General features: G+C 43.0%; 1 protein-coding gene across 3 annotated transcripts; it reads right to left on the bottom strand.

The window, feature by feature from the left end:
• Positions 1 to 391: 391 nt before the first annotated feature.
• On the bottom strand, positions 392 to 26,299 carry LOC6533160 (DNA-binding protein D-ETS-3). 3 transcript variants are annotated; one of them, XM_015194340.3, is made up of 10 exons: positions 25,367 to 26,299; positions 22,939 to 23,232; positions 22,450 to 22,826; positions 20,007 to 20,174; positions 10,455 to 10,505; positions 8,410 to 8,469; positions 6,749 to 6,796; positions 3,601 to 3,790; positions 947 to 1,155; positions 392 to 534 (listed from the first exon to the last, which is right to left on the bottom strand). In XM_015194340.3, exons 2-10 carry the CDS (start codon positions 23,169 to 23,171, stop codon positions 398 to 400), a joined length of 1,473 nt encoding a protein of 490 aa, XP_015049826.1. In that variant the 5' UTR covers positions 23,172 to 23,232; positions 25,367 to 26,299; the 3' UTR covers positions 392 to 397. The 3 variants fall into 3 exon arrangements, with proteins under 3 accessions (XP_015049826.1, XP_039229695.1, XP_002093886.2); XM_039373761.2 differs by lacking the exons at positions 20,007 to 20,174; positions 22,450 to 22,826; positions 22,939 to 23,232; positions 25,367 to 26,299 and adding an exon at positions 10,656 to 11,595; XM_002093850.4 differs by lacking the exons at positions 20,007 to 20,174; positions 22,450 to 22,826; positions 22,939 to 23,232; positions 25,367 to 26,299 and adding an exon at positions 10,707 to 11,576.
• Between the last annotated feature and the right edge of the window lie 118 nt (positions 26,300 to 26,417).

The following is a 26,417-nucleotide window of genomic DNA, read 5'->3' as shown; positions in this document are numbered from 1 at the left end:
CCGCCACACTGAGTCCGCCAATTGTCCCAAATCCGGCACTTGCATGCGCCGGTGTCGCCGTCAAGGTGGCCGTGGCAATATTGAGGTTGTTGCTCACACTGGACGACCCACCGCTGCTGGACACATGGGATCCGTTCAGGTTGCCATTGCTGCCGAAACCACTCATCACTGTGCCACCGCCGCCACCGCCTCCGCCACCCGCTCCACTGCTGGTGGTGCTGCTCGAGGTGGAACCGACGCCGGTGGACACACCACCACCACCTCCACCACCTGCACCGCCGACTCCAACTCCAACTCCGCCGATGCCCACGCCCGTCGAGGCCGTGCCGCCGCCAATGCCCGAGGCACTGGCGATGGCGTTGCTCTCATATTAGAAGGCGCCACCGGACGATGATGGTCATGCGTAGTGGGGATAGCTGCTCAAGTGGGGCGCTACGTGGGAGGGGGTCACGTGGCTCATCGAGTGCGGCTGGTAGAGATTCGTGGCCGGACTGCCCCAGTTGCCCCACGAGGCGGCCGACGGGAAGATCGAGGCTGTAAGAAATAGAGCATTTATATAGAAACAGTTTATAGACAAAGTTTTATAACATATCACTTTTGTTTTGATAAACGATTTATTATCCGAAGTACATTAATTATTGGATGTTTATTTTATACCTGATTTTAATACACGATTTATGTTCGGAAGTATTTTAATGAATATTTATAGAATGAAACTACGTTTTAGGTAGATTAACCTCATTTATAACAGGTTAGAGACCACAAGATTCATAAGCTAATTCATTTCACTGTATAAAGAAGTCTTACTTTAATTATCTGGTAATGGGCATCATTTATGATCAATAAATTGTTTATCTAAATCAGATACACTTGTATTAAAGCTATACTTTTGATTTAAAGACACCCGAGATGCCCTAAATGGATGATTGCCCAAACGAGTGCTTACCCGAGGATGAGGTCATGCCATGATGCGGACTCATGAACGAGCTGAGCTTGGCGCTGTGGTGATATGGTGTCATGAACAAGTCGCTCTGGTACTTGTAGGTGGGATCGCTGGCCGCCGGCTGAGTGGCAGCTGCCAGGCCTTGGAAGTCGAATTTGTACGCATACCGCTTGCCGTGCACCTTGGTCATTATGTTTTTGTCGTAGTAGTACCTAAATGGGAAAGTAGAAAAAAAAAAAACAGTTTGAAAAACTTGTATATATTTAATACACCTACACCTAGTATAAACAGTAATATTCTACAACATCAACACCAAAATCCAAACCGAATTAACTTAAAAAAAGGGAAAAGCCCGCTTCAAATACATAAAACTGTTAAATTCAAAAAAAATTCATTGACTTTTAATTATAATTTAATACTCTTACATATTTAGTCATAAAATTATCAACCATGCCACAAAGGTTCAGTTAAACTACTCCTTCTGCTGCTCGTTTCTATGATCTCAATGTGGGAAAGTCAAACAAAAGCTGAGATGAACTGCGTCTCCCCTCGGATGGACAGTAAATAATTACAGAATAATGCTCGCTTTATGCGTTTTAAGTTAATTTGCTGACATTAAGCGATTTTAGTGCCGCTCCCCAGACGCAGCTCCCTTTTTTCTGATTCTGCAATTAAATGGCAACGCCTTGTGCACAAACGCAAATAGAAATTTTTGGCGAGGGGTGAAATTATGTGGGCGGGCAGACGGCCAAGAAATCCGAGCGAAATTTGTTTACATTCGAGGGTTAGCCAACGATTTCTTTTCATTAACTTTGGATATTTGCCCAGTCAGCAGGACTGTGTTGCTCTCTCTCTATCTTTAAAGGACATTCGAATGGCAATTTAAATATTCCTTTCCTCCTGGATATTGTGCGTTTATTGTTACGCTTTAAAATGTCCACAACTTTTTTGTACACAAAAAATAAAAAAAAAAATGTCGCAAATAAATTACAAAAGGTTGCAGGCAAAGCAAACATTTCAATGCATCAATGTAAATTGGCATAATGCGTGCAGTTGAGTTCATTCTCTCTTATTTTGCCATTTTGCACCGTCCATAAATTATGCCAATTACGGCCATAAATTAAAAGCAGCAAAAACAATGGCCTGACTGCAAAATGCAAAAGAGTAAAAGCTGAAAAATGGAAAAAAAATAAAAGGCCTGAATGCCGCTGCTCCTTGCACAGACAATCAAAGGCAATCAATGACTGATGAGCTAAGGACAAAGGAGCACAATCAGGGAGCAAGGATAACTGCATGGAGAGAAAAGGATTAAAGTAAACCCATTTCGAGGATTGGCCAGGCCAACAAAAGGCCAGCTGGCTGTGAATAAACATGTCAAATGAAGCATTAAAGCACTTGTCCTTGCTGTGCTCTTGTGTATGTGCATTGGCTGTCTTGTGTGTTTGTGCGTGTGTGTGGGTGTGAAGGATACCCGAGCTGAGTGTTAATTTACACACCCACACCCACACTCTCGCATTTCTGAGCAAACATGAAAGCCAACGGCGATGATGTCTCTTGTGTTCAATTGAGTTGAAATGCTCAAAAAAGAACAGACATGCTGAGGCTTCCTGCACATCAAAAAGGATTCCTACTCCCCGTCGTCCTGCACACATTGTTGTTGTGTGATTTTTCTACACTTTTTACATTTTATTTACATGTGTGTGCGGAGCATGTTGCAAATTGGCTGTCAGGACTTTTCCACTTGAATTCGCATCATTGGCACTCGCCTGATTGCGAGTGACAGTTTCAAGGAGCCCGGCTAAAAGGGTTCACCGTTTAGGATTTGGCTAACTCTCAATGTCCTGGCCATGTTTATTTAGCCAATTGACCGTTGCACAAATAGTTTGTGCATATGGTTTGTGTTCTGTCAAATATTGAAGCTTCAGATTTCGAAATCGAATTACGTTGGCTCTGCAATTAGATTGCGAATTTATTGGATTTTTGATTGCATTCTAGTTCGGGCCAAGCGAACAATTTATGATTGAGTTTCTGTGCCGACCTCGCCACGCCCACACAATCATGTGTGCCAAAGTCTTGGCCAAAGCAAGTGGATTGCCTAGTGTTTTTTTTTGGGTGATTTTCTGGCTCTTTAGCCATCAAAGCGGCTAATCAGTGCAGGGACAAATCATTTACTGATGAGCCAAATAGCAAATTGCACACATGCTCGCATTTCGACGACGGCACAGATACTGCCTAATTAGAGAATACTCCACTGCACAGGAAAAAACATCCCTATGGCTGATGGGGTGAAAGTAATTCGAAATCGAAGTTTTTTCTATGTGGAATTATGCGCACAGTAAAAAGGTTTCTAGATTTGCTTGTTTTACTTCTCCAGCACACGATGTGACATATTTTAAAAACACCATAACTAATGTACAAACTTCGTAGTTTAAAGTAAAAGGTTACTAATGTAATAAATTCGTAGTTTAAAGTAAAAGGTTACTAATGTAATAAATTCGTAGTTTAAAGTAAAAGGTTACTAATGTAATAAATGAAAGTAACAAAAAAATAAGTCCAAGAGTATTTTCTATAGGTATGTAAGTTCTTTATACAAACGAATATATGTTAATTACATTTCTTCTTATTTTTAAATTTTATAAATGGTTATTAGAACTCACCTCAAGGCGCGACTGAGCTTGTCGTAGTTCATGTTGGGCTTGGACTTCCTCTCGCCCCAGCGGCGAGCAACCTCGTCGGGATCGGTGAGCTTGAACTCGCCATTGGTGCCCTCCCAGGTGATGCAGCTGGCGTTGTTGGAGTCCGAGAGCAGCTCGAGTAGGAACTGCCACAGCTGGATTTGGCCCGAGCCTGGAATGAACGGAATGGGAGGGGGGAATTTGAGAAATGAGCCCAGTGATTCGTAGGTATTGAGACATTTAATGTGGGTATTTTTGGGGCCTGCCTAAATGTCCATCAAAAGAGCATATCCTTTTTTGGGTCTTAGGGGCCTACATTAGCCAGAGCTGCGGGGATGTGGCCAAAATGTAAGCATTTTGTGGCATGCAAAGGACCCATAAAGCATTTCCTGCCCAAGTTCTCGAGGCTAGGGAAGCGAAACGCAATCCAAGAGCCCCCAAAGTGGCACTACCCGCTCCCAATGAATAACTGAGACCACGGGGGTAATCTATGACGCTTGCCTCAAATTATTGTAAGAGAAGTGTAGCGCAGCGGAAATGGCATTGCATGTAAGTGTAAGTGGAAGTGGCATGGAGCTGCTCCTCCGGGAAGCCGAGGAGATATTATGGCTACCACTTTCACTGCAATGAGCCATGCTGGGCATTTAAGTTGGTTGCTTTTTACAGAAGAGATAACTTAAAATCATATACTTCATGTACTTAAAACTAAACCCGTAGATGTTCAGCCTTCTTTTGTTACTTGCCATATGTATTCACCCATATCATGGCATTGTAGTTCCCCATTTGAACTTTGACTTTCTGTCGTAACTCCACTCCCCCAACTTTTGAACATTTCCCATTGTGCGTGCTAAAACATTTATAGAATTATGATTGTATATTGTGCGCTGAATTTGCTACGCATTCGACGCAGACATCATAAATCGCTTAATCATTTGGCAATTAGGCCGTGGAAGCAAAAAGGACGACTAAGGGACAACAATCGCTCCTTTCTCTCTCACTGTTCGCGCTGTCAGGCGGAATACAACAAAAAAAGGACACAGGGTGGTTGGGCGAACTTGAGCTGAGAAAAAAAGCTGGGAAAAGGACCTTTTTGGGTGGTGGCTCAGCGCTGCTCATGTGTGAGAACGTCATGAATATTGCGTTAATTGCAAATCATGACCAAGTGAATGTGTTAAGTGCCAACACGACGATTCTCCGCCGACTGACGATGATGAATGATAATCGCTGGCTGGCCGGGCAGAAGACACTGACTCAATAGAAAAATGGGCGTGGCTCCTTGGCCAATTGACACGCTATTAGCAGCTAAACAAAAGCTAACGAAAAAAACTAATTGGTCGGTGGGGAGCCAAAGTGTTTTAAGGCGTTAAAGTTTTTGATTCCCCAAAAAAAAATGTTAATTTAATAAGCAGAAAATGTATGTAAAGCCGGAAGCAATTAGTCCCAGCAGTTCTTTGATCTCGTCACATTTTTGCGTTGTTTTCATAATTACGAAAACTCCAGTTCGTAGCTGGCCATTTAAATTATGCAGCAACTAGCTAAGGCAATCTCGTGTTTCCCTTTTTTATCACTCTTGAGGTCCTACACACATACAAGTGTATGCATATGCATATGGATATGCACATGCACATGTATGCAAATGAGTGTGGCATGTCAAGTGCTGTTGGCCAGCTGGCCGGACCTGGCTAACAAAGCGGTTCCGTGTCGAGAGGAAGCCATAATTAATCAAAAACAGCATTTTTGCCACCCAAAAAGCGAAAGCGCACCGCACCGTGTACCATTCACGTTTTTGGGTACTACGAGTATGTGTGGGTTTTTCTCAGTGAGCTTTTGCTTTTGCGCTCAACATCAAGTTAAAGTTTATAGCCAAACTCTTGGCAACGGCCTAAACCAAAAACCGCACAACAAACAATCGAAAGAGAGCGAAACAACAAGGTAGACAGAGAGAGCAAGAGGCCTGAGCTGGGGATTCGTGTAAATGTCGCGCCGGAAAATGTTGGGCGTCTGGGTTTTTATGCTAATTCCGTTCGAGCGCCATGTTTCGATGGCGCAAAAGTGGGTGGAGATGGTGGAGGTGGTGCTGGTGGTGGAGCTGGTGGTGGGACAATGGCAACGGTGGGTGGAGCCACCATAATGGCGGCGTCAAAAGCTTGCCCCAGCGCAGGATCAATAGGAGTTATTGATTTTGCCTGGCAACTGGTCAGAGGCATTGAATCCAACCATTTTGAAAGTGACTTTCGATTCAGGGAAAATGTAGTAAAATGCGCGGAAGAGTTTAAGGAAGTGGCATTGGCTTTCATACTCATTTAATGCCGCCTTCGAATTCGAGCGAACAATTATTTATATTTTAACGATTAAAATTAAACATAAGATCAATAATATAATAATATAAATTTTTATTTTTTTTTAATAAGCTAGGAATAAAGTTGATGCTAAAGTGTTCAAACTGATTTGAAATGGTGACTTTATTTCCTTCACGCCTGGGAAAACGGGTTTAGGTGATACGAAATTAGTTAGCTATAGTTTTAATGAATCGATTCACTTTTTCTCATGGCCATTTACGCCTTCAAGGTTTTGTGAGAAAAAAGAACACATCCATTGACCAATTTATCAAATCCATAAGGGAAACGCCCACCGTCGAAACCCTTTGACGGCGCCTTCCACGGCAACTCGCAACTCGCAACTCTTTTTAATGGATTTTTGCCGGATTTCAGGCAGGGCGCGTGCCCAGAAAACAGACAATTCCCAAGCACTGAATGAAACGAAAAGTCAGAGCTGCAAAAAAACAATTGCCAGGACACGCCCCCCACACACTCACTCACATTCACTCACACACACACACTCGCATAGAGCGATGTAATAAATTTCGGAAAACACCTTTCGCATAAATTAGAAAACTGCACCCCGAAAGAAAGGGTTAAACTCGCATGCAATGGGTTAATTTGTTAGGGTCGCCCGTCTGGGCAATGACTAAGTCGAATCTCGGCCAGAAATTGATATGATAATGAACTGGCCCAAGTGTTTTTCATTTGTTTGGGGTTGGAGCTCAGTGGCCGCGTGGCAGTCGCGGAAAATCGGGGGGAAAAACTAATCGCAGCACCTGCATCTTTATGCTTTTGTGATTTCCACTCACCTGAACTGGCCAGTCTGCTGCTGGTGGGTCCGAACATTTGATATGGATCTGCGGAGAGGGTGGAAAAGCAAATGGAAAGCGTGGCATTAGTACTGGGTTCTTTATGCAAATATCTTAATGAAGGGTGCCCGGACCATTCATATGGCAAATACAAAGGCAAGTTTTAGTTTCCGTTGACGAAATGAAATGCATTACCACAAAACTGTGAAAAGCCTTTGCCACATACATAGGTATATAAATATATACATTTTTATTATATTTTGTTTATGTGTGCATGCAGATGCTTCATTTGCGCGCATTTGTCGAGTGCACTTGCACACACACTCACACTTACACTCACACTCACACTCGAAATATCCATTTCACTTATTATCCGGCGCGAGTTTCCTGCTCGCTGCAAAGCCTAGCGGTGTAAGTGTATGCGTGGCGACACTCGAAAAAAATAGAGGCTTTGTAAACATAACAACTCAAAAAAGTTCTCTCAATTCAATATAATATATATTCATATTTATTGAGTGTATGCTTTCATACTTTAAGGTTGAGGCTTGTAATTTCTATATTATTCATATACATCTCGAAATGTTCGCCTTCTTTCATTTTTTCTGTGTGTTGCAGTGGATAAAAAGTAAGAAAGGTTGCACTGATTGCAACGAGACCGTCACCAGACATACAGCACAATTGTCCTTAATTCGCATCATCTAGCCAGAGTCCTCCGCCGCTCCTTGGCTTGTTTTATATGAGTATTTTTGTGTTTTTTTTTTCGCTTTTTGAGTCCTGTGTCCTGGCCATTGTTTTGCCAACAGTTTCTTCGGTTGCAGCTTTGTTCTCTCAACTGCTCAACAGCTTTAATGTCCCGAAAATGCGAAAAAACTGCCCCCCGACTGGCACGCGTCTTATTCAACCACGGCCGTCAAATTTGACAGCAACAAAAGCCAAGCCAAGTGCGTCTGGGTCTGCGGATCGCCTCCCCTGCCCATGTCCTTCGTCCTTCGTCCTGTCCCCTGCCTCCTGCCTCCTGCCCCATATCACCCTCTAATTGAGAATCCTTTATGGCAGTTTCAATTGTTTCCATTACGCTTCAATTCCACCGCTCGGCACTTTTGTTTCCATTACCATTTCCATTGCTCAAGTGGCGTATTTAAGGTTTTGATTCTGCGACAGTATTTGCTCGATTTCTGTTGCTGTTTCGGTTTTGGTTTCGTTTTCGCTCTCGAGGCATTCGAAATGAATTTTAAAGCTGAAGGGTAGCAGGATGGCAAAAAGGACTCACAGCCCACAGGACTCGAGTGGCACTTGCAGCATGCATGCGATACACAATGGCCAAACTTTATTGGTGTTGGCCAACAGCATTCGTTTCGAATTTTTAGCCACACACGCTTTTTACGGAATTTATCCTGCTGGCTGTTTATGTTGGTCTTAAGTCTTAACAATGCGGCACGTGGGCTGAAGCATTTGCACTTCATAACTATTCAAATTGTTTGTGATTCAACGGGAAACCAAAAATATACATATGTACTTGATATCGACAGATCGCAGTTTCTTGCTAAAATGTTTAAATGTTTCTTTCTTAGTATATATATTTTATTGAAGAAATCCCTGTCGATATCAAGTATCATGCTTATGCACCTAATTAACTTAGACTAGATATTCAGGGTACTCACCAGGTTGCCGTAGTTGTGAGTGCGGATCATGTTTGATGCCCAGGGCGTTCGAGCTGTAACCTGCAAGCGAAGGCATTGGGTAGAACGCGTTTGAGTTCATTCAAATTGTTAAATTAAAAACCTGCCGGCCCTGTCAGTTTACATTCTCAGCAGAACAATCAAAGGCAATCGTCAACTCAACCGCAACACAAACATTATCTCTGCGCTGCCATCAAAGAGTCCACAGTGAATGAGGATGGTGTGGTGTGGTGCCCGCGGGCAGGACAACTGTGACATGAGCATCGCAGGATCTCTGCTCTGGCCTGCTCGTAATGGAATATGATTGCAAAGAGTGAAAACAATGCCGCTGGCAGTTCAATTTGCAATCTCGGCGCGTTCAAGTTGTGTGGCAAACTTCACGCTTCATACTCGAATAAAATTAAAGCCGCAGGCGCAGTAAAACACCAAGGACTGTGGGAAATACACTGGGAAAAATGAGTTGCTTCCCAGGGGATGTGGGTGTATGGTGTTGAAATGAAGAGGAATGATAGGATATATACTCTTAGCTTCCAGAAACTTTAAACTGTAGAAAATAATGAAATAATCTTATCTGAAATTACCTACTCTTCTAAGGAAATGAAAACTAAACTGGTTTTCCATATTTTTTTATAATTTTTTTGCTCTGTAGAGGACAGTAGATTTTGTGGGTGGTTCTTGCACCGCCCGCTGTTGTTTTCGTTGTCACTTATTGTGCTTAAAAAGAGGCAGCAACAACGACAACTTTTCATATGACATTTTTGGTTTTGCGCTTTGCGTGGCCACTCAACTGCGAAGAGGACAAAAGGCGACCGATTGCAGCCGCAGCGGGAGGTGGTTGGGTGGCATTTGCGGTGGGTATGGGTACTGGTGGTGCGATGGATCAGTGGTGGTGCCTCAAAGCGAGTTGAGCACAAACTGTGGCTCTGCACAATTTCGATGTCATCGATGGCCAGCAGCTAAATGCGCTCAGCCAAGCTGAAATTCTGTCTCACTCGGAGTGTGAAAAATATATTTCGGAATTCTGAGATTTTAAAACCGCTCGAGGCGTCGGTCCTTTTTTTTATTTTGCCATTTTTGGAGTGGGTGTCAGAGAACAATATAATTTCAATTAGTGTGCGCCATAACTAGCCTAATAGCGCTTAACCCCTCTGCTCGCTTCAATAACCATTCAACTCAGTCGCAACCCCACGAACACGTGTAGTCCACACCTTCCTTTTGGTCCTTTATCTATATTTTCAATAAGCCCCTAAACGAAATGCCTGTCAATATTCCATTGATGGCTTGTTGATTTGCTTGAATACACGTCTATCAGGCGCACATTTTGCATGGCTCACTGGTTTCGCTTCGGTTCGGTTAGTGTGAATTTCCATCACTTTTGGTTTCAAACGATTCGATGTCATGTGTGTGTTTTGCATATTTAATGTTTATTTGGGGTTTCTTGAGTGCCTGCCGTTTGGTAGATAATTTGCTGTAATTTCGGGCTTGTCGCGTAACTTTCTGAGTATATTTTATTGCAATTTGCGAGCATTGAAACTTTGCAAATTAGTCATGTTTCTTTCGGGATTTATTGCCATAAATTGTCGTTAAGACGAAGTTTGGTCCGGAGGAATGAAAAATGTAATTGCACAGGATCGAAGGATACATGTGTACATGGAAAAGAGTTTCAAGCACTGACATAAAGAGTTTATAATGAAAATTCAGCGGCATAAGTGGAATATGAATATCGAAGCCATATTTATTTATTGTAAATATAAATACTATTCTTTTGTAATAAGATATATAATATTTAGACTAACGAAAGACGTAGATTAATATAGCTATATATTCTTTTAAAGTAAATAAATTTTTGGAGAATACATTTTAAAGCTAGCAATATGCCCTAATTATTATTGGTCATATTTTTAAAGCAAATACATTGTTCTAAGATATTTTCTTTGAATTATTTTTCTGTAGAATATAAACTGATATTGCTGATATCTTTTGGCCATAATTTTATTTTTTTAAATAATCACTCGATTGTCACTCACCTTGCGATTGTGTCGAACTGTGGGAGCCCCACGACGATTTGTACGAGGAATCTGTAAAAGCGGAAAACGAGTTGTTCAGTAAGCTGTAAGTAGTAAAAATGCTTTATGATTTAGAATTAGATTTAGAGTTAGAGTCATGAAAGTGCGATCCATCAGTCAACCGACGGGAGTACTGTATGAGGTCTAGCTGGGTGTAATTACTTGGATTCCAGGTGGCCGACGGTCGGGCTGGCTCACACACCGCCCACTCACCTGCGAAGAGCATCGAGAAGTTGCTGAAGCTGCCCGTGGAGCGTGACAAGTAATCGGCGGAGGACTTGATGTCCAGCATTGTGGTCGCCGTCGGTTCGGTTTTCGGTAGCTTGTTCCGTTCCACACCTTCGATGCACCGACACACAGCAATACACACACACACCAATTAGTTGCAAAATTTCAAACTCGAATTCAAATTCAAATTTAAACTCTAATTGCTTTTGGTCTATGTCCTTGTCGCACTCTTTGTGTTTTCCTGTTTTCCTCTTTTTTTTTTTTTGGCAAGCGGTAAATTGGTCGCCGGAGACCGGAAACTAATAACACGGAGACGGAGACGTCGCCAAGTGGTGTCCGCAATTGAATTTGTTTAAAAAAAGGACAAACGGGCAGCGTTGGAGCAGCGGTGGAGCAGCGGACGCGCAGCGGAACAGGAAAAGGAACGGGAACGGGAAAAGTGACGATCGGAACCGGTTACCGTTTACCGGACACCTCGACTTCCGCCCGAACTTTCCAATGCACTTTTCGACCTGCCTGCCGTTCGCGTGTCCAACTGATTTATATGTGTCAATGTCCCCGCACGTATACGTGATATTTTTTTCACCACTTGTCCTGTTCCTGCTTGTGTTCGTTTCTTTTTGTATATGTATTTGTATTTGTATTTGTATTCGTATATGTGTGTGTGGGTAGGCGCAGCGTAAATCGCGTAAATCACTGAGAAGGACTAAGAAAGGATGCTCCTGGCTAGGACTATCGAGCTTGAGCACTGACACCGGATTGCGTCCGATCTGTGGCACGGCAGCGTAACAATTGATTTCATTCCGTCGTCAAATCGCGCATATCCTGCCTTGCGTCCTGCCATCGTCCTGCCTCCAACCCTTAGCGACGTTTTTGTGGCCATTTGGGGGGGTGGCTGGTGGTTGGTCGCCTTTGGTGGGCGGTGGTGGGTGGTGCGCTGCCTGGCTGCCCGGTTGTGTATCTATCTGTCTGGGTTGGTCTGCTTGCGATATGTGTGGCTGCCTCTGTCGCTGCCGCTGCTGCCAGTGCTGCTCCTGCGTTGCAGGATACACTTAGGGTTTTAATCCACAGCCACCCCCTTGCGACTGGCGGTCCACCAATCAGCAGTGCGCGGAGGTGTGGCCTAGCGAAAGCTTGGTGCCGTTAAGCTTTTTACAAATGGCAGAGCCACCGAGAGAATTGCTAGCGTTTCGTATGCCGAACTCAATTTCTAATGATCTCTATGGGTTTTGAGTTGCAAATGTAAAGTGCAGAGCTTTTCAAGTTGTTTGCTACGCTCGCTGTGCGTCGCTCTCTTCGAGTAGGAGGTTACCATTTCCACTTGACTAAGGATATGCCGCAGGACCCCATGACTCCGTCTCTTTTTGGCCGCACACTAGTGCTGTCTCCCTTGCGAGCCACTCAATGCAGCCGCTGCTGCCGCCGCTCGTGCTGCTCCTGCGGCAGAGCTTCCAGAAGTGGCATCGCCTTTTTAGTGGGTGACACGAAGCAACAAGGACGGATGTATTATCCACTTCCTTTTTCCTTCCACCAAACACAAGGATATTACCGTTTCGTCGTTCGCCTACAACGGCACCACTCCTCCCTCCCAACAGTACTTTCCACCCACCAAACGGGGAGGTGGCATTGGGTGGCTGGGTGGTTGGGTGGTTGGGTGGTTGGCTGGTTTTTGGGGTGGCAGGCGAAAAACAATGCGCGAGAAGTTGGAGCTGCCGCCTGGCTTACGTAGGAGAAATCAACAATAGTTGATTGTGAAAGGCTTTGACTGCTTGGCGGTTGGGGTCAGGCGGGTTAAGGGGGGAGTGAGGTGGTTGGGTGGTGGGGCCGTTCAGGGTGGTGCACATGCGTTGGCGTCGACGTCAACTTTGCTGCAGCTGCTCAAGTGCAATTGTGGCACTCGCCTCTGCCTCCTTTTCCAAAAAACTCCTGCGCTTTCTTGTTGCCCCACGAAGCAGGCAACAGAAAATGACAGACACACACCAAACCTCACACACACACACACACAGAGCCGATACCAAGACACCTACACACATACACACTCACTAACTGACAAACTCATCTACACAGCTGCCTTTTGGGCTGGCTTAATTAATTTTTGAATTCGCATTGAAATTGTTTTTGCCCAGCTTTGCCGCTGGCCATGCGAGCCCCTTCCTTGCGTATCCTTGCGAGTCCTTGTGTATTCTTGTGTATCCTCGTGGGCGGCCGGGCTAATTCATAGGCGTCAACGAACAAATTGTAGTTCCTCACACACAAAAACAGGCAAAAAGCTTAGCTGGCTTCCTTTTTTATTATGTTCTATGCTTTCCTCTTTTATGCTCTTTTCATACTCTACGAAATTAGATTCGGTTTGCTATTAAGCATATAAGCAATGCCTGAATGATTCAGAATAAGAAAAAGGATAAATAAAGAATAAAACGGAATTAAATTCAGCCCATCTAAATTACTTTTCTCTACGCATTTTATTTCAGGTTGTTGGACATAAACAAAAGGAAAATGTTATGTGGCTTTTCATTATTATCCTTCTCACTATAATTTTATATACAATTTTAAAAAGGACCTCTTTAGGACTAAAATACATACAACTAATATAATTTTCCTTGTTTCTGCTCCTTATAAAATGAGTAAAACATATTCGATTGCTTGACCATTGCCCTGCAGCACTATTTAATTTTAGTTGAAAACAAATTTCGCTTTTCAACCACGCACACACGTACATACATACACTCACACCCACACATGTGCAGGCACTCACAGGAAAAGTTTGGCAAGTCAAGGCAACTACCGATGTGTGGGTGTGCTAGTTTGTGCCTCTGCATGTGTGTTGGTGTTTGTGTGCGTCGCTTTGACACGCAGTTATTTAATAAACGTTGCTGGAGGGAAAGCCTCCTATTTCCACCCACCAAAAGGACTCGAGTTGTGTGTGTGTGAGTGCTAATGGCATCTAAAATGGCTAAATAGCAATTTGCTGTTCTCCGCCAGAGGAAAAGCAAGTTTCACTTGGCTCAAAATGTTTGCTCTGCCAAAGCGAGGGAAAAGGAAAAGCTCTTTGTGTATGTGTGTGTACTTCTCACACAGCTTGGCTTAACATTTTAATTGCATTCATTATGTAATTTCATTTTCACGCTTTTGGGCGAAAAACTTTAAATTAATTTCTTTTGTTTTGCGATTTCCGCCATTTTGCGTCGCCGTAACATTTCCGCCCCCCGCTCTCCCACAAATTGCGGTTCTCTTAGTTCGCCCACCATTTCCGCCCACAAGTCAAGTGTTCCAAGTTAACTGTAAGCCACAACACATTAGCCTGGACCATTTTGTGTGTGTCTTCAGCTTGATTTCGCCACCCGCCACCCACAAATTCCCACTGCCCCATCGGCACAATCATTGCATCAGGCGCCTGTCCATTTGTTTTCTGTGTGTGCAGCCAAAATATTCAACGGAGCGTCAAGACAAACATGACGACACCAGCTACACTCTCAGAAAAAAGCGTCAAGAACTTAAATGGGTTCTTAAGAAAAGAAAAATTCTCCTAGAAAGCTCCATTGTTGAGCTGAAACTCAATAAGTTCTGAACTTTCTCTCCAAATCTATACTTAAAAGACTTAACTCAGTGGTTCATATAAATATGACTCTTAAATTCCAAATATTTATATTTATTGAGTTAATCATTCTCCAAATATATATAAATAAATATTTTATAAATAATATAATAAATATATTCAAATAAATAAATCTATGTTTCTATCTAATCCAATTTGTTTGAATTTGCTTTTCCCTGACTATGAATATCTGTTGAATCTTGTGACACGTTTCATTGAATTTTTCTTGCAGTGCATTGAGGACAGGGAGCATATTGTCTCAGCCAACCACCCACAGCAGTTAATAAGAAACGCAATCATCGCCGCGATTTGTTTTCTCAAGCCTGAAGAGTGCAAGAGAGAAGAACTGAGACAGGGATAGAGACAGAGATAGAGTCGTGCTAATATATATGCGCCTTGCAAGGCTGAAAACACTGAAATGGCCCTGCCTACAATAACAACTGGAAGTCAGGCACGTGGCCATTAATGACGTATGAATGATGTAACACGCGATGGCGACTTTGACGCGGCACGTGGCCAGCGGCCTGCGAGGCATGACAGCCCAAAAGATGCCCCCGCTCCCGATCCGGTTTTCTCCTGGATCCAGGCTGGTCTTTAATGTCCTGACTCGTACCTCCTCCTCCTCCTGCTCCTGCTCCTGCTCCTTTTGCCACGGATTGCTCACTTGGCCCGCGGCGAATTTTTGACTGGCGCTGTGCATTTTGTTATTGGCGAAATGCGTATTGTTGTAATCGGCATAAAAATAATAAAAATACAATACACCCATTTTTATTTCGTTCAATATTTGCTAATCAAATGGGCGGCAACGGCGGCGCATAAATCAGTTTCGCATTGGCAGCTCTTAGAGTTTTTCATTGTGAATGCGCTGAGAGGGTTAAGTGGTAATGGAATGGGCTCAAAGTTGAGCTGCCAGGATATACATATATTACCAGGAATATTATAAAAAGGAACAGGTTCGTATGTTTTAGTATAAAGTTTAAGGTTGCCTTTCAGAGTTATTCAACTACTCTTGGGCTATTAAAAACTTAGTGAACTTAATATTTTTAAACCTAATGCTTATCTAAGTAAGTTCTTTCTATAATATATTAATTTTTTTTACTTAGCTGCTAGGCATTGTCTTTATCCCTAAATGCCTGGCCTTTGTTCACACCTATTACACTGCGCTTATCAACTGCACTAGATCTTAATGACTCGCCGAAAGTTGTTCCCACAAAAAGTGAAACAATGTCGCCTAGAAATGCACAGCAAACATAGCGAACACGCCAAATCAAACAAACCCTAAGTCACAGCCACAAATAAAAGTGAAAATTGTAATAAAAACAAATTACAGACACGAACAACAAACGGGAGGGCCAAAAAGGAAGTTCTCACAGCGACATATTGAAGGTGTCCTCGTGTCCTCGTGGCTGTCTATCTAAACAATGCCGCCAATAATTGCGCGATTGATAGGGAGCAGGGGGTGGTGTGCGGCTGGAAAAAAAAGGGGGAAGGTGGCACTGTGGCAGGGTGGAAGGTGCAAGGTGGCAGGGTGGCACGGGTGAAGGGTGCGGTGTGCGGGGGTCATGGGCTCGACTCCGATTACCACCGTTTGACTTTCTCAGATAATTGCAACGCTCGCTTATCTACGATCTTTTTTATGCGGAATACCTCTTGAAGTAAAAAGGGTATGCTGTTTTCGAGGATAGTTATGTTTTATATTAGAACATAAAACCAATTCTGTATTTATATTTTATAGAGCCACCACGAAGCTTGAAAAATACAATTTTGTATTTATTTTTAATTAATTGAAACATTAAGACACCAAAAAGTTACAGAAGATCGTAACGTATATTTTAATTTTAAATATATATAGAGTGAATCTATAAAAGTAAAAAAGGCATCAAAAATGGACTGTTTTCTCAAACTGACAGTGCTGCTAAAATTCCCTAAAATTTACCAAGTTAATTGGTATATCCTATTTGATACACTCAATCGCCAAGCAGCGATTTTTATTTGATATCTTTTTTGATTTCTTCTAAACTGAAAGCTAGCATATTCACACGGCACACCCCTGACGGGCACTTGGAACCCCAGTTACCCGTAACCAGTTACCAGTTCCCAGTGCCCCTCACCCCGCGCCACTTAAGAGCCAATGACAACAAACAGCAAACAAACAATTAACATTCGGAATGTGGAAAGGGGTTGGAGGAACGGCGGTTCACGTGCTCGGCGAGCTATAAATTACCGTGGTTTGACTGCCAGCGACCCTCGCTGTCAATTGATAACGCGGATTGACTTTTTGGCGGGTCAAGGGTTTCGGTGCTACGGGTTTTGCGGGTCTCGTGGGTCTCCGGGTCTCCGGGTCTCACGGTCTCACGTGAGTTGTGTCACTTGAGATAAAAGCACGGCCAGTGGCGAGGTGGCTAGGTGGCGGCCATAAATTCAGCGGCCTCATAAATTCAATTGACAACTAAATTGCGGAGCGCACTGGCTGCCGAGACCGGAGACGCTTCGACACAGCCACCTCCGGCTCCGGGTGCACTGCGTTTCCGCCGTAGAGCTGGGAGCTGGGAAATGGAAGATGAGAACTTAGGAGGTAACCTCCGCTGCCTGGAGGTGCCCGCTTCTAAAACTTTCAAGTGCGCCAGCGCTTTTCCATTTTCCTTTCGGTCGCCCATTGATTTTGAGCTTTTCCTTTTGCTCCAAACATACAAACATACATATTTGTATATGTATAATTTTCTTTGCTGATATACCATGTCGGAAGCGGGTCATTTCCAGCGGCATAAATCACAAAGAGCAGCGGACTTTGGAGGCGGAAGCCAACCTGTTGAGTCCTTTGACACTTTTCTATTTACCCACTGTGTTTGCGCGGTTTTTTAATTATTTTTGTAAAGTTTTTCGCTCGGGCAATAGGCAAATTTGTTTGCCTATCTATCGCTGATCAATAAGTGAGCACAAAAACTAAATTAGCCAAACATTTTCCAGCTTGTTACCGTCATCTTTGCCGCGGGCCACGGTGGGTGGTTGTGGCAACAATGACGTGATTTATGAACGACTCGTGCCAAAATCGCTCCCTGGGGTGGGTAATGACTTGAATCGGCAGTTAAGTGAACCGCGAAAAGGGCCATGAATAAAAATATTTGGACATCAATAGGCGCACACATGAGCGGACAATAGAGCATGGGAACCAAAAACTTTTCCAGGCCACCCCCGTTTTCCTTCTTCAACAAATATGCGCATTTTTTGTGTTTTTTTATTGTTGCCCCGTCATTTCGTTTTTTCGCAACAACATTCAACATTCATAAATGCTAGTGAATAAATTTGAGCGCAAGCGTCAGTCCGCGAAGCTGTCAAAAAGGACTTCATCGTCCTTTTTTGGCGCCAGTTGGCACAGCAGCGATTTCAATTTATTTTCACAGCCTGAAACAATTACGGCCAGCAAAAAAAAAAAGAAAATAAAGAATAAACTGTGCGCAAATGAAATCAGAAATTAAATTTCAAGTGAGCAAAACATACGGCGCAGGACGAATGCGACTGGTATGGAAACAGGACGAAAGGACGCAATGTGGCGCCCACTTGTGGGCGGCAAAGGCCAAGGGGGTGGCAGCCACCCGCTGGGTGTGCTGAAGAGGGGCGGTGTGTGGGTGCGGCCAGCCTGCTGGCAGATTATGAGATTATGATTAGAGCCGAGCTCTTCGGGTGAGCCAGCAGCAAACAAATAGTCCTGCGACAGATGATGATAGACATCGAAAAATGCGATTTTAAAGAACTCGAAATGTAATAAATATTTGAAGGTAAAGGGTGTAGAGGGTAAACTGTATATGTTTGGCTAGTATGTATTTGCACTTATCAGTAAAGTCATTTTAATTAAAATGTGGAAATTACAATGGCAAGAAAAAGTTATTCTTCTGAAATGTAGCTCATAAGAATTGGGTTATAAATTTAATGGCAAACATAAACAAATTAAAGTTTCAAACATATCGAAGATTTGGTATTTTATAATAGATTATGGTTAACAAATATTAAAATATATAAGAATAACAAGAAAAGTTTGGTTTAGAAGACTGACAGTGTAACGAATCGATAAAATCCATCGACCAAAAAAATAGTTCATGCAAAAGAATTAATTAGGAAAAATTATGAAAAAAATACACTTTCTAGACACAGACTGTATAAAGAATCCAATCTAAACATAACCCTCGTAAATAATAATAAATACAAAATACAACACAATTCATTAGATTCAACAGGCCATGAATAAACAAACATGAGTAAACAAACGTATCTTGAATCAGGCCAATAAAACAATAAATAAAGCCTATTGCCACTCGATGAGTTTAACGATGTCCTGCCGCCGCTCTGCACCCTTTCCCATTATTCACACCTAACCGCTCAATTGTCTGTGCCGAAAGAGTCCCACACAGGGAACCCCTTCCCAAACAATCCATAGATATAGATACTCCATAGATACTCCATAGAGCACTACTACCAGTGAATGGTATCTACCACGCTGTCAGAGGAGCGTGCGCTCTAATGCGCTTCACATAACGTTTTGATCATTTTATGATCTGTCGATTAGCCTCATTGTCCTCGCTGGAGAGGCCATTTCTCGAGCTGAGGTCGGCAGGACTGGTAGACAGGATGTCTGGATGCGCACGGGGGTTGTCCTGGCGAGTGAAGTGTGCTCGCAGGAGCGTGTGACTAACACGCTCTAATAGGATTACCGCTGAAGAGCACTTAAGAGTCAAATTATCAACGGGCAGTCACTGATTCACTAGGCGACTGGAGAGACTCGAGCGAATGTTGTGACTGTTGCGTTTTGTATGTTTACAGTAGGCAGGAACAAAGGGATATAAACATAAGGCCCTGCCAATTGTTTGCCAACTTTCCCACTGCCAAATGAACTCAATTGCAGTTCCCAAAGGGACTCTCCACCAAAAGGTTCACAAGTCGTGATTACGCGCATTAGTCAAGCTTAAGGCATTAAGTCAAGTGAGCAATTGAGCAATCAAAATACTTTCAAAGGGACTCGAAAGTTCGTGGGAAATGTTATAATTATATCAATTAGATAAATGGAAATTTAGTTATCTTGATACAAATGTGTCATTGTTTTTGAAAAAACAGATACTTTTCGTTTACTGTTTTAACATTATAAAAGAATCTAATATTGTTTATTAATTAAATAAAATTAACATGAGGAAATCTGTCAATAAATTGACACTTTTAGTTTACTGTTCCATTAATACAAAATAATCAAATATTGTTTATAACATTTTTATTTTTCTATATCCAGCCATCATATTCAGAAAAAATATGAACTATAGGAAACAAAGACCAGAGATCATATGAGAATATATTTAAGATTGCTTATAGACACCTATTCTTTGGGAACATTTAAATGTTTGAATAGGTCTAAAGCCCATTCTGACATCTGCAGTAGAGTTCATAGTTAACTTTAAAAAAAGTACTTCAATTACATTGAAATATAATAAAGCGTGTATATATTTAGATATCCCTTTTAAAGCCATGAACCACCCCCCTTTGTGCAGGAAACCCTCCTGGCAAGGACATTTCACCCCCGGCGCACACAAGCGCCACCTTTTGTGCGAGCGCTGACACTTTCTATGCCCCCATCAGGTTGCTGTCCTGACTGAAAGCTGTCAAAAGCTCAAAGGACATTTTTGACATAATCACAGTATTGAACTTACACAGTGCAGAGCCGCCGCCTCCTGATGTGGATGCCCCTCCTCCGGTGGCACTGGTGCTGCTGCTCTTGCTGCCGCTGATCCTGCCCTGCTGATGGTCGCTGCCGGAGGACGAGGACGAGGGCGCCGCCGCATGCGTGGATGTGGTGGCGCAGTCCAACGTGGATTTATCTGCAAGACGAAGGACCAAACAAAAGGATATTTTAATTGCCAGCCAGCGAAAATTTGCACACTCAGCACGGCACGCTTTGCCTTTAGCCACGGAAAGGCACCGAAAAACAAAAAAAAAGAAAGTGAAAATAAACGAAGCGCCGGTACTCATAAATCTCGGCATAGATAATTGTCATCACAACTAGCGACTGGTTTATTTATGGCTCGAATTATGGTTTTTATTCCACCAGTCCACCACTCCACCACTTCACCCTGCAAAAACGTCACGCAACGTCGCTCGCCTTCACCCCATGCCGAAATGCTGACAGATCCTGTGAACCGCAAAGGACATAATCGCGAGGGTTGTCACTTCACAGACCAGCCATGTAGATGTTTAATTGCCGTAAATCTTTGTTTGATGTAAACAACAATAAGCCAGTCGTCAGCGAGAAAAATTCCGAGATGAATTTGCTACGCTTTCAATTGAAATGTCAAGCCGGATGTGATACGAGTCCATGATAATGATAGCCATGAAGATGATGGGAAATCGGTTCCCATCATGGAAGCTGTCTGGAAACGGACTGTATCATAATTTGTACTCGTTTCTTTGGGTTTTAAAATAACTCTCATGTGATCTCTGCCAAATTTCCGATATAAAACGATTCAAATCTAAAATACACACATATCTCTGTATTGCAATATATGCTGGTATCTATATTATCCTTGAGTTGGCTGCAAAGTGTAATTATTTTTTATGCGCCTCTGTGAGCCAAACGTCTTTTGAGCAAAAAATAATGAGTTACGCATGACAAAATCTTTTCATGGCAAAGCCGAAGCGGCAAAAACTCAGCTACAACTTGACATCGACCACAGAAAGAGACAGCCAGTGAAAAGATGAAAGAGACGGGGGAGTTGAGAAGCAGGAGGCTGGCTCAAAAGGATTCGTTTCATATTTGCTTGAGCGCGTCCAGTTGAGATGGGAAAAAGATGAGCTGGGCGGCCATTTTGTGTCTACCATTGCGAGGAAAAGATTCAGAAGTTGGTAAGGAAAAAGTTCTTAAATTTGCGATTAAAGTAAGAATAAATTAAGGCAAATTTGAGCGAGCCAAGTTCTTCCATGAAGTGCTCGTCCTTCAGCCAAACAAAAAAAGGAAAAATAGACACTACAAGGCATGTCAGCCTTTTCTAATTGAAAACGAAGCAGAAACAGGACATAAATTTGCCAAAAAAAGATAGCAAGAAGGAAAGAAGTTTCTTATAGAAATAAATGGACATGGACAACTTGACGGTCGGAGGCGGCATAACAAACTCTTGCCAGGCACGCGATGAAATTGTTCGGTTTTTGATGTTTCTATCAAAACCTGGCAAGGACCGCAAACAGTCAACAGCAACCGGCTTTGGGCCGCATTATAAGCCACATCCGTTGGCCCGGCTTAAATTGATAAATATGTAACCTAACCCAGCCAACAAAAACAAAGGCCAGTACAAAAAAAAAAATATAAAAACCAGCCATGAAAATATCAGAGGAATAGAAACCGACCCCGGAAAGACCTCAACGTTTATATGGATAATTCAATTTAAAATTTTTTGTTGCCCAATTTTTTTTTTTGCTTCTTATTGTTGTTAAAACAACGAGCAGAATTATGTACATGGCTGGTCGCGGTTTTTAGCCGTTGTTTTGGCCATTAAATGTTACGGGCCTGGACATATTTGGTGGTTGGTCAACTGGGAAGTGGATCGGCGGGGGTGCGGGTTGGGGGGTGGTGGCCATTGGCCAACATATGCTGCATGGGGATGTGTTTAAATAAATACGCGAAATTTGCCACTTTTGTGGCACAACATTTTCGGCAGCTTTTTTTTCTCGACTTCGGGTCCGTTTTGCCTTGGCCGGAAGCGCAGGATTTGTTTTTCCGCCATTTCGTTGACAGTTTTGTGCTAGACAATTGCGAGAAGGTCAGTGGGTTGGGCACTACAAAATATTACGCGCTCGTTTTATTACATAAATCATTTATATAACAAGCATATAGGTTAAGTAATATAAAAATCAACACTAAAATATTTGTATTCAAATAATTGGTCCATTAAAAATAAAAATAACAAAAGAAAATTTATTTCAGCAAGTAAAGCCAATCCTAACCAAAATTTATCCAATTTAATTAATTTACTTAATATAGACCTAGTTTAAATTTTTGTTTAATATATAGTTATGCCTAATATCCTCAAATATAATATATATTATAATAGTTTTTTTTCTCGATGTAAAAGCGATAACTTCTGCCACATTAACTTCACTTACCTGCCCTGACTTTGTGCTCCACATGCGAGGAGCTGGACGCAGTTAGCGATGGAAGTGCTGGAGCGGCACTCACCGCATCCAGAGTGCCGGACGTCACCTGTCCGGCGCTGGACGTGATGACGCCGTGCTGGGTGACGGCTGGTGAGCACCCGGATGGCGGCTGCAGTGTGTCCAACCGGTGTCTCTGCACACTGTTCCCACTGCTGCTCAGCACTCCGGCCGTACTGCTGCTAACCGCATTGTAGTTCAGCACTCCGGCCACGCCCACTCCGACATTGGGATTGTGTGGGAGGCCGAGGCAATTGCCGGCTCCGTTCCCGGACTGAACGGGCAGGGTGTCCAGGGAGTCCGTCAGGCGCTGGCTCGAGTAGATGTCGCTGTGATTGAAATGTATATACATTTTTAATAATTATAATTATATAATTCTTGGGCAATAATTTTTTAATAATTTTATTTATTAAACAAGAAGTATCTTAAGCTGCAGCTCACCTGAAGGCACTGCTGGCCCCGAAAAAACTGCTGCGATCCTGCAGCGCCGCCTTGGCCTTCTCCACACTCTGCTTTAGCTGCTCGAAGGTGGACTGATGGAAGCGGTACGAGGTCCAGTCCGGCGAGCACTGTCCAAGTGTCAGGCACTCCTCCGTCTTCACCTGGGCGAGAGTCGGCGGCGATACTCGCTTCAGGTCCAGCGCCGTCTGATACGAACAGGAGTTCTCGTACATGGCGCACGCCTGGGGAGCCTCGATGGGTGGCTGTTGGCTAAACAAGGGGTTCCACTTGACTCTGCGGGAGAAAGTGATGCAAAAGTATATAAAAAACTGCTTTAAAAATCAAATTAAATTCCAAGCAAATAAGGAACATAAATGAATAAATTACTGAAACTTAAGATATTCATACATTGATATTTAATGGATCATAACATACTTCCACTTAGCCAGTACTTTTAATTGCTTTAAAGTCCAAGTACATTCCATCACTCACCTCATGGCAAATTGCAGAGCGAGATATTAATAAATCATAACGCCTGGCCCACAATTAAATTCTGCAATTTTAGACTGCCTTTCGGGCCAAACTATCGCTCTAATTGCCATGGCCCCCAACACGTTAAGCGAGCTGCACCCCAAATGTTCCCCCGATGTTCTGCCATAATTAATAGTGGCTACTTTGGAGCTGTGGAGCTGTGGAGCTGCGGAGCTGGTGTTCCCTTAGATATAAACACGACGTGCATAATTATCTGGCTCGTTATTTATTGTGTGTACAGTACCGCTTTCTGGTTTTTGCACTGGGCCAACGTTGCGTATGAGCGTTGAACTGTGCGTGGGTGGCGGCCATTTGAGCGTGGCTCTCTAATGTCCAGCTGGTCGAAGCTGGGGAAGGCGAACCATTGTTTACTGGCCCTTTTCGGCCAGGGAACACCAGTCTGCAAACACATAGAGGGCATGCAAATTTTTGCACTCTGCCCTCGTCGGAAGTTGCTGGATTTTGATTTATGCCAACGAAATTTATGCCATACAAAGTGCGACTTGTCCTGTCTCTGGTTTAAAGTACATTGTGCATAACCGAATTGTAAACTGAAACCCCAGCAGCTTTAAGTCTGGCGGGAGAAGTAAATAGATTTCGTTATCGAAACGGTCGCATCTACAGAACATCATCAACTTTGCGCCTTGTCAGACATTATAAACGGCCTGCACACGCCTCATTTATTATTTATTATTTGTATCTGCGACGAGGAGCTGCGTTTGCATGTAGGCAAATTTCACCAGCGAACATTAGCAGGCAGACATTTTATATATATATTTTTTTTTGTATCTTCTTGTATTTTTGTATCCTTGCATGCCCCAAGTTATCACAATCGCCGAGCGAACGCGCGCACACCGGAAATACGAGCGGGATGCCAGGATGTTGGTCTGCAGATGGGCTGAATCTGAATGCTCGTCCTGTTCTTCAGCGCGTGCTGATTCCTTTGAATGGCACTTGGTATATGGCTATGATTGCCGAGTTTATGCTCTTCGACAGCTGTTAATGGTGTAATCCCCTTGTTGGACGAGAGATCCTTTAATTAAGAGGCCACACGTTTGCCTGCTCTTTAATGGTTTGTAAGATTTTTATGCGATTTTCGGAAATTAGAATTTTTGAATGCTTGCACAGCCGACTGGCCGTTGGAACTGTCGAGCATGTTTAATTATCGAGCTTATGCCCAATGATGCTGCTGATCTGCTCTTTTCGCTGGTTTATGAATACTTCCGTTTTAAGTCTGCTAATTCGATTAGCAGAAAACATATGCCACTCAATTATACGAGGGTGGGATTAGCTTTTTAAGGGGTTGGATAACTGTCGTTGAACAGAAATTAAAAAGAACCATCTTACTTCACAGATGCTGTATCTAAAAGCTCGATTTTCCATATAATTCGGCTTAAATTATAAAATCTAAATACTTGTATAGAAAGTGTACTAGTTTTTATTTATCTTAGAAACTCGATATATATGTTATAATATGTTTTGAGTCTTCTAGACTTTTTTAAAAAGACTTTAAAAATATCAGCATCAAAAACAGAATCGTTTAATCAGTCTGTCTGGTAATCCGTGTTCTTAATATATACATATTAAATGATTATGTTGACTTTATATCCTTCTGCTGGAGTTTTTCTCCTTTTTTTATTAAGTGTCGCAAACCTGAATTTATATTTTATTATAGTATGTTGTATAAGAACAAACTTAAAGATTTAAAATAAGATTTATGTTTTATAGCGGTTAAGTTAAATATTTCCCAATTTGTAAATAAAATTGAACCGTTTAGAGTGATCTTCATTTAACACAACATTAAAACAGAGCATTCAAGATTCCTTAGGTAGTCACGACCCCGTCGGATTCCAGATTTTTTTTTAGTTGATCGTTTTGTAATTTAAGCATAACTCACCTCAGGATTGTGCCTGTATGTGCAATTAAGTTTATCCAAAAATAAGACTCCTCGTTGACTATCACTCAGACTTCCGTCGGGACGCAGTAAAGTAAGAACTTTGGTAATCGTAAACACTTCACAATCGTTAAGAATCGGTGCAGTTAATCACTCACTCAAGTGCGTACAAATTGGCGACCGGAAATGAAATTATTGTCAAAATGGCGACGGATATGCGACAAGTGAACGCGACAGCGACGCGCCACGCAAATGACGGTTTTGTTTGCAGCCAAAGTTTCGTAGTCCTCGAGCGGATATGCAAGGAAATTTGTCACTGCAAGGACGATGACAACGACGACGACGACGACGGCGACGACCACCAAGCCAACTGGACACCGACGGCAGCGGGCTCCTTGGGCATTTCTCGATGTCTTTTCGCACAGGTGCACAGGTGCACAAAAGGTGGGCGGTGGGCGATGGGTGGTGAGAGGTGAGAGGTGGGTGGTAAGTGGTGAGCAGCGGTTCGCAACGAAAGCGGAACGAAAATGAAATCAAAAAGCGAAATTTCTATAATTTCCGCACAAAAATTTCCGCGACACACTGGCAGGACACATGTGTGTGTCCTTGTCGGTTTTCTTTTTCGTGCGCTGCCACGCCCACAGGCAGCAACAAGCTGGGCGTATGTGTCCAAGTTTTCCGCACTGCTTGCCGTGTGTAAGTGTGTGCCGTGTGTGCCGTGTGTGCGCTGTGTGTGCCGTGTGTGTTTTGTATGTTGAGATTTCCTTTTTTTTTGTGGTTTTTGTGCCTCTGTTTGCCGCTGTGTGCTGACCAAGAAAGGTTCAGTGGCTTGGTCCTTGCCCCGGGAATATTGACGACGTGTGACCGACGAATCTAAACCGCAAAGTACCGCTATTATGTCGTCCGCGACGTGTTGCACTTGGTAGCGCGCACTCCAAGTTAATGTGGCGGCCAGATCATCCCGTCCAGTCACCAGTCCTCCACGCTCAAAGATGGCGACACACTCCTCCCACAAGCGATGGCTCGACTGTGGCAGGGGGATGAGCACGGGGCA

The sequence above is a fragment of the Drosophila yakuba genome, chromosome 3L (genome assembly GCF_016746365.2).
Source record: "Drosophila yakuba strain Tai18E2 chromosome 3L, Prin_Dyak_Tai18E2_2.1, whole genome shotgun sequence".
NCBI lineage: Eukaryota > Metazoa > Arthropoda > Insecta > Diptera > Drosophilidae > Drosophila > Drosophila yakuba.
The sequence above is the reverse complement of the archived record's forward strand: the minus strand, read 5'-3'. Positions and strand labels throughout refer to the sequence as shown.

Coding starts and splice junctions, on each gene's coding strand:
- LOC6533160 (XM_015194340.3), bottom strand. CDS start 23,171: ATGTACGAGAACTCCTGTTCGTATCAGACGGCGCTGGACCTGAAGCGA. Junction 3,791..6,748: donor CAGCAGACTGGCCAGTTCAG/GTGAGTGGAAAT, acceptor CGTTCATTCCAG/GCTCGGGCCAAATCCAGCTG. Junction 535..946: donor TGGCATGACCTCATCCTCGG/GTAAGCACTCGT, acceptor TATTTCTTACAG/CCTCGATCTTCCCGTCGGCC.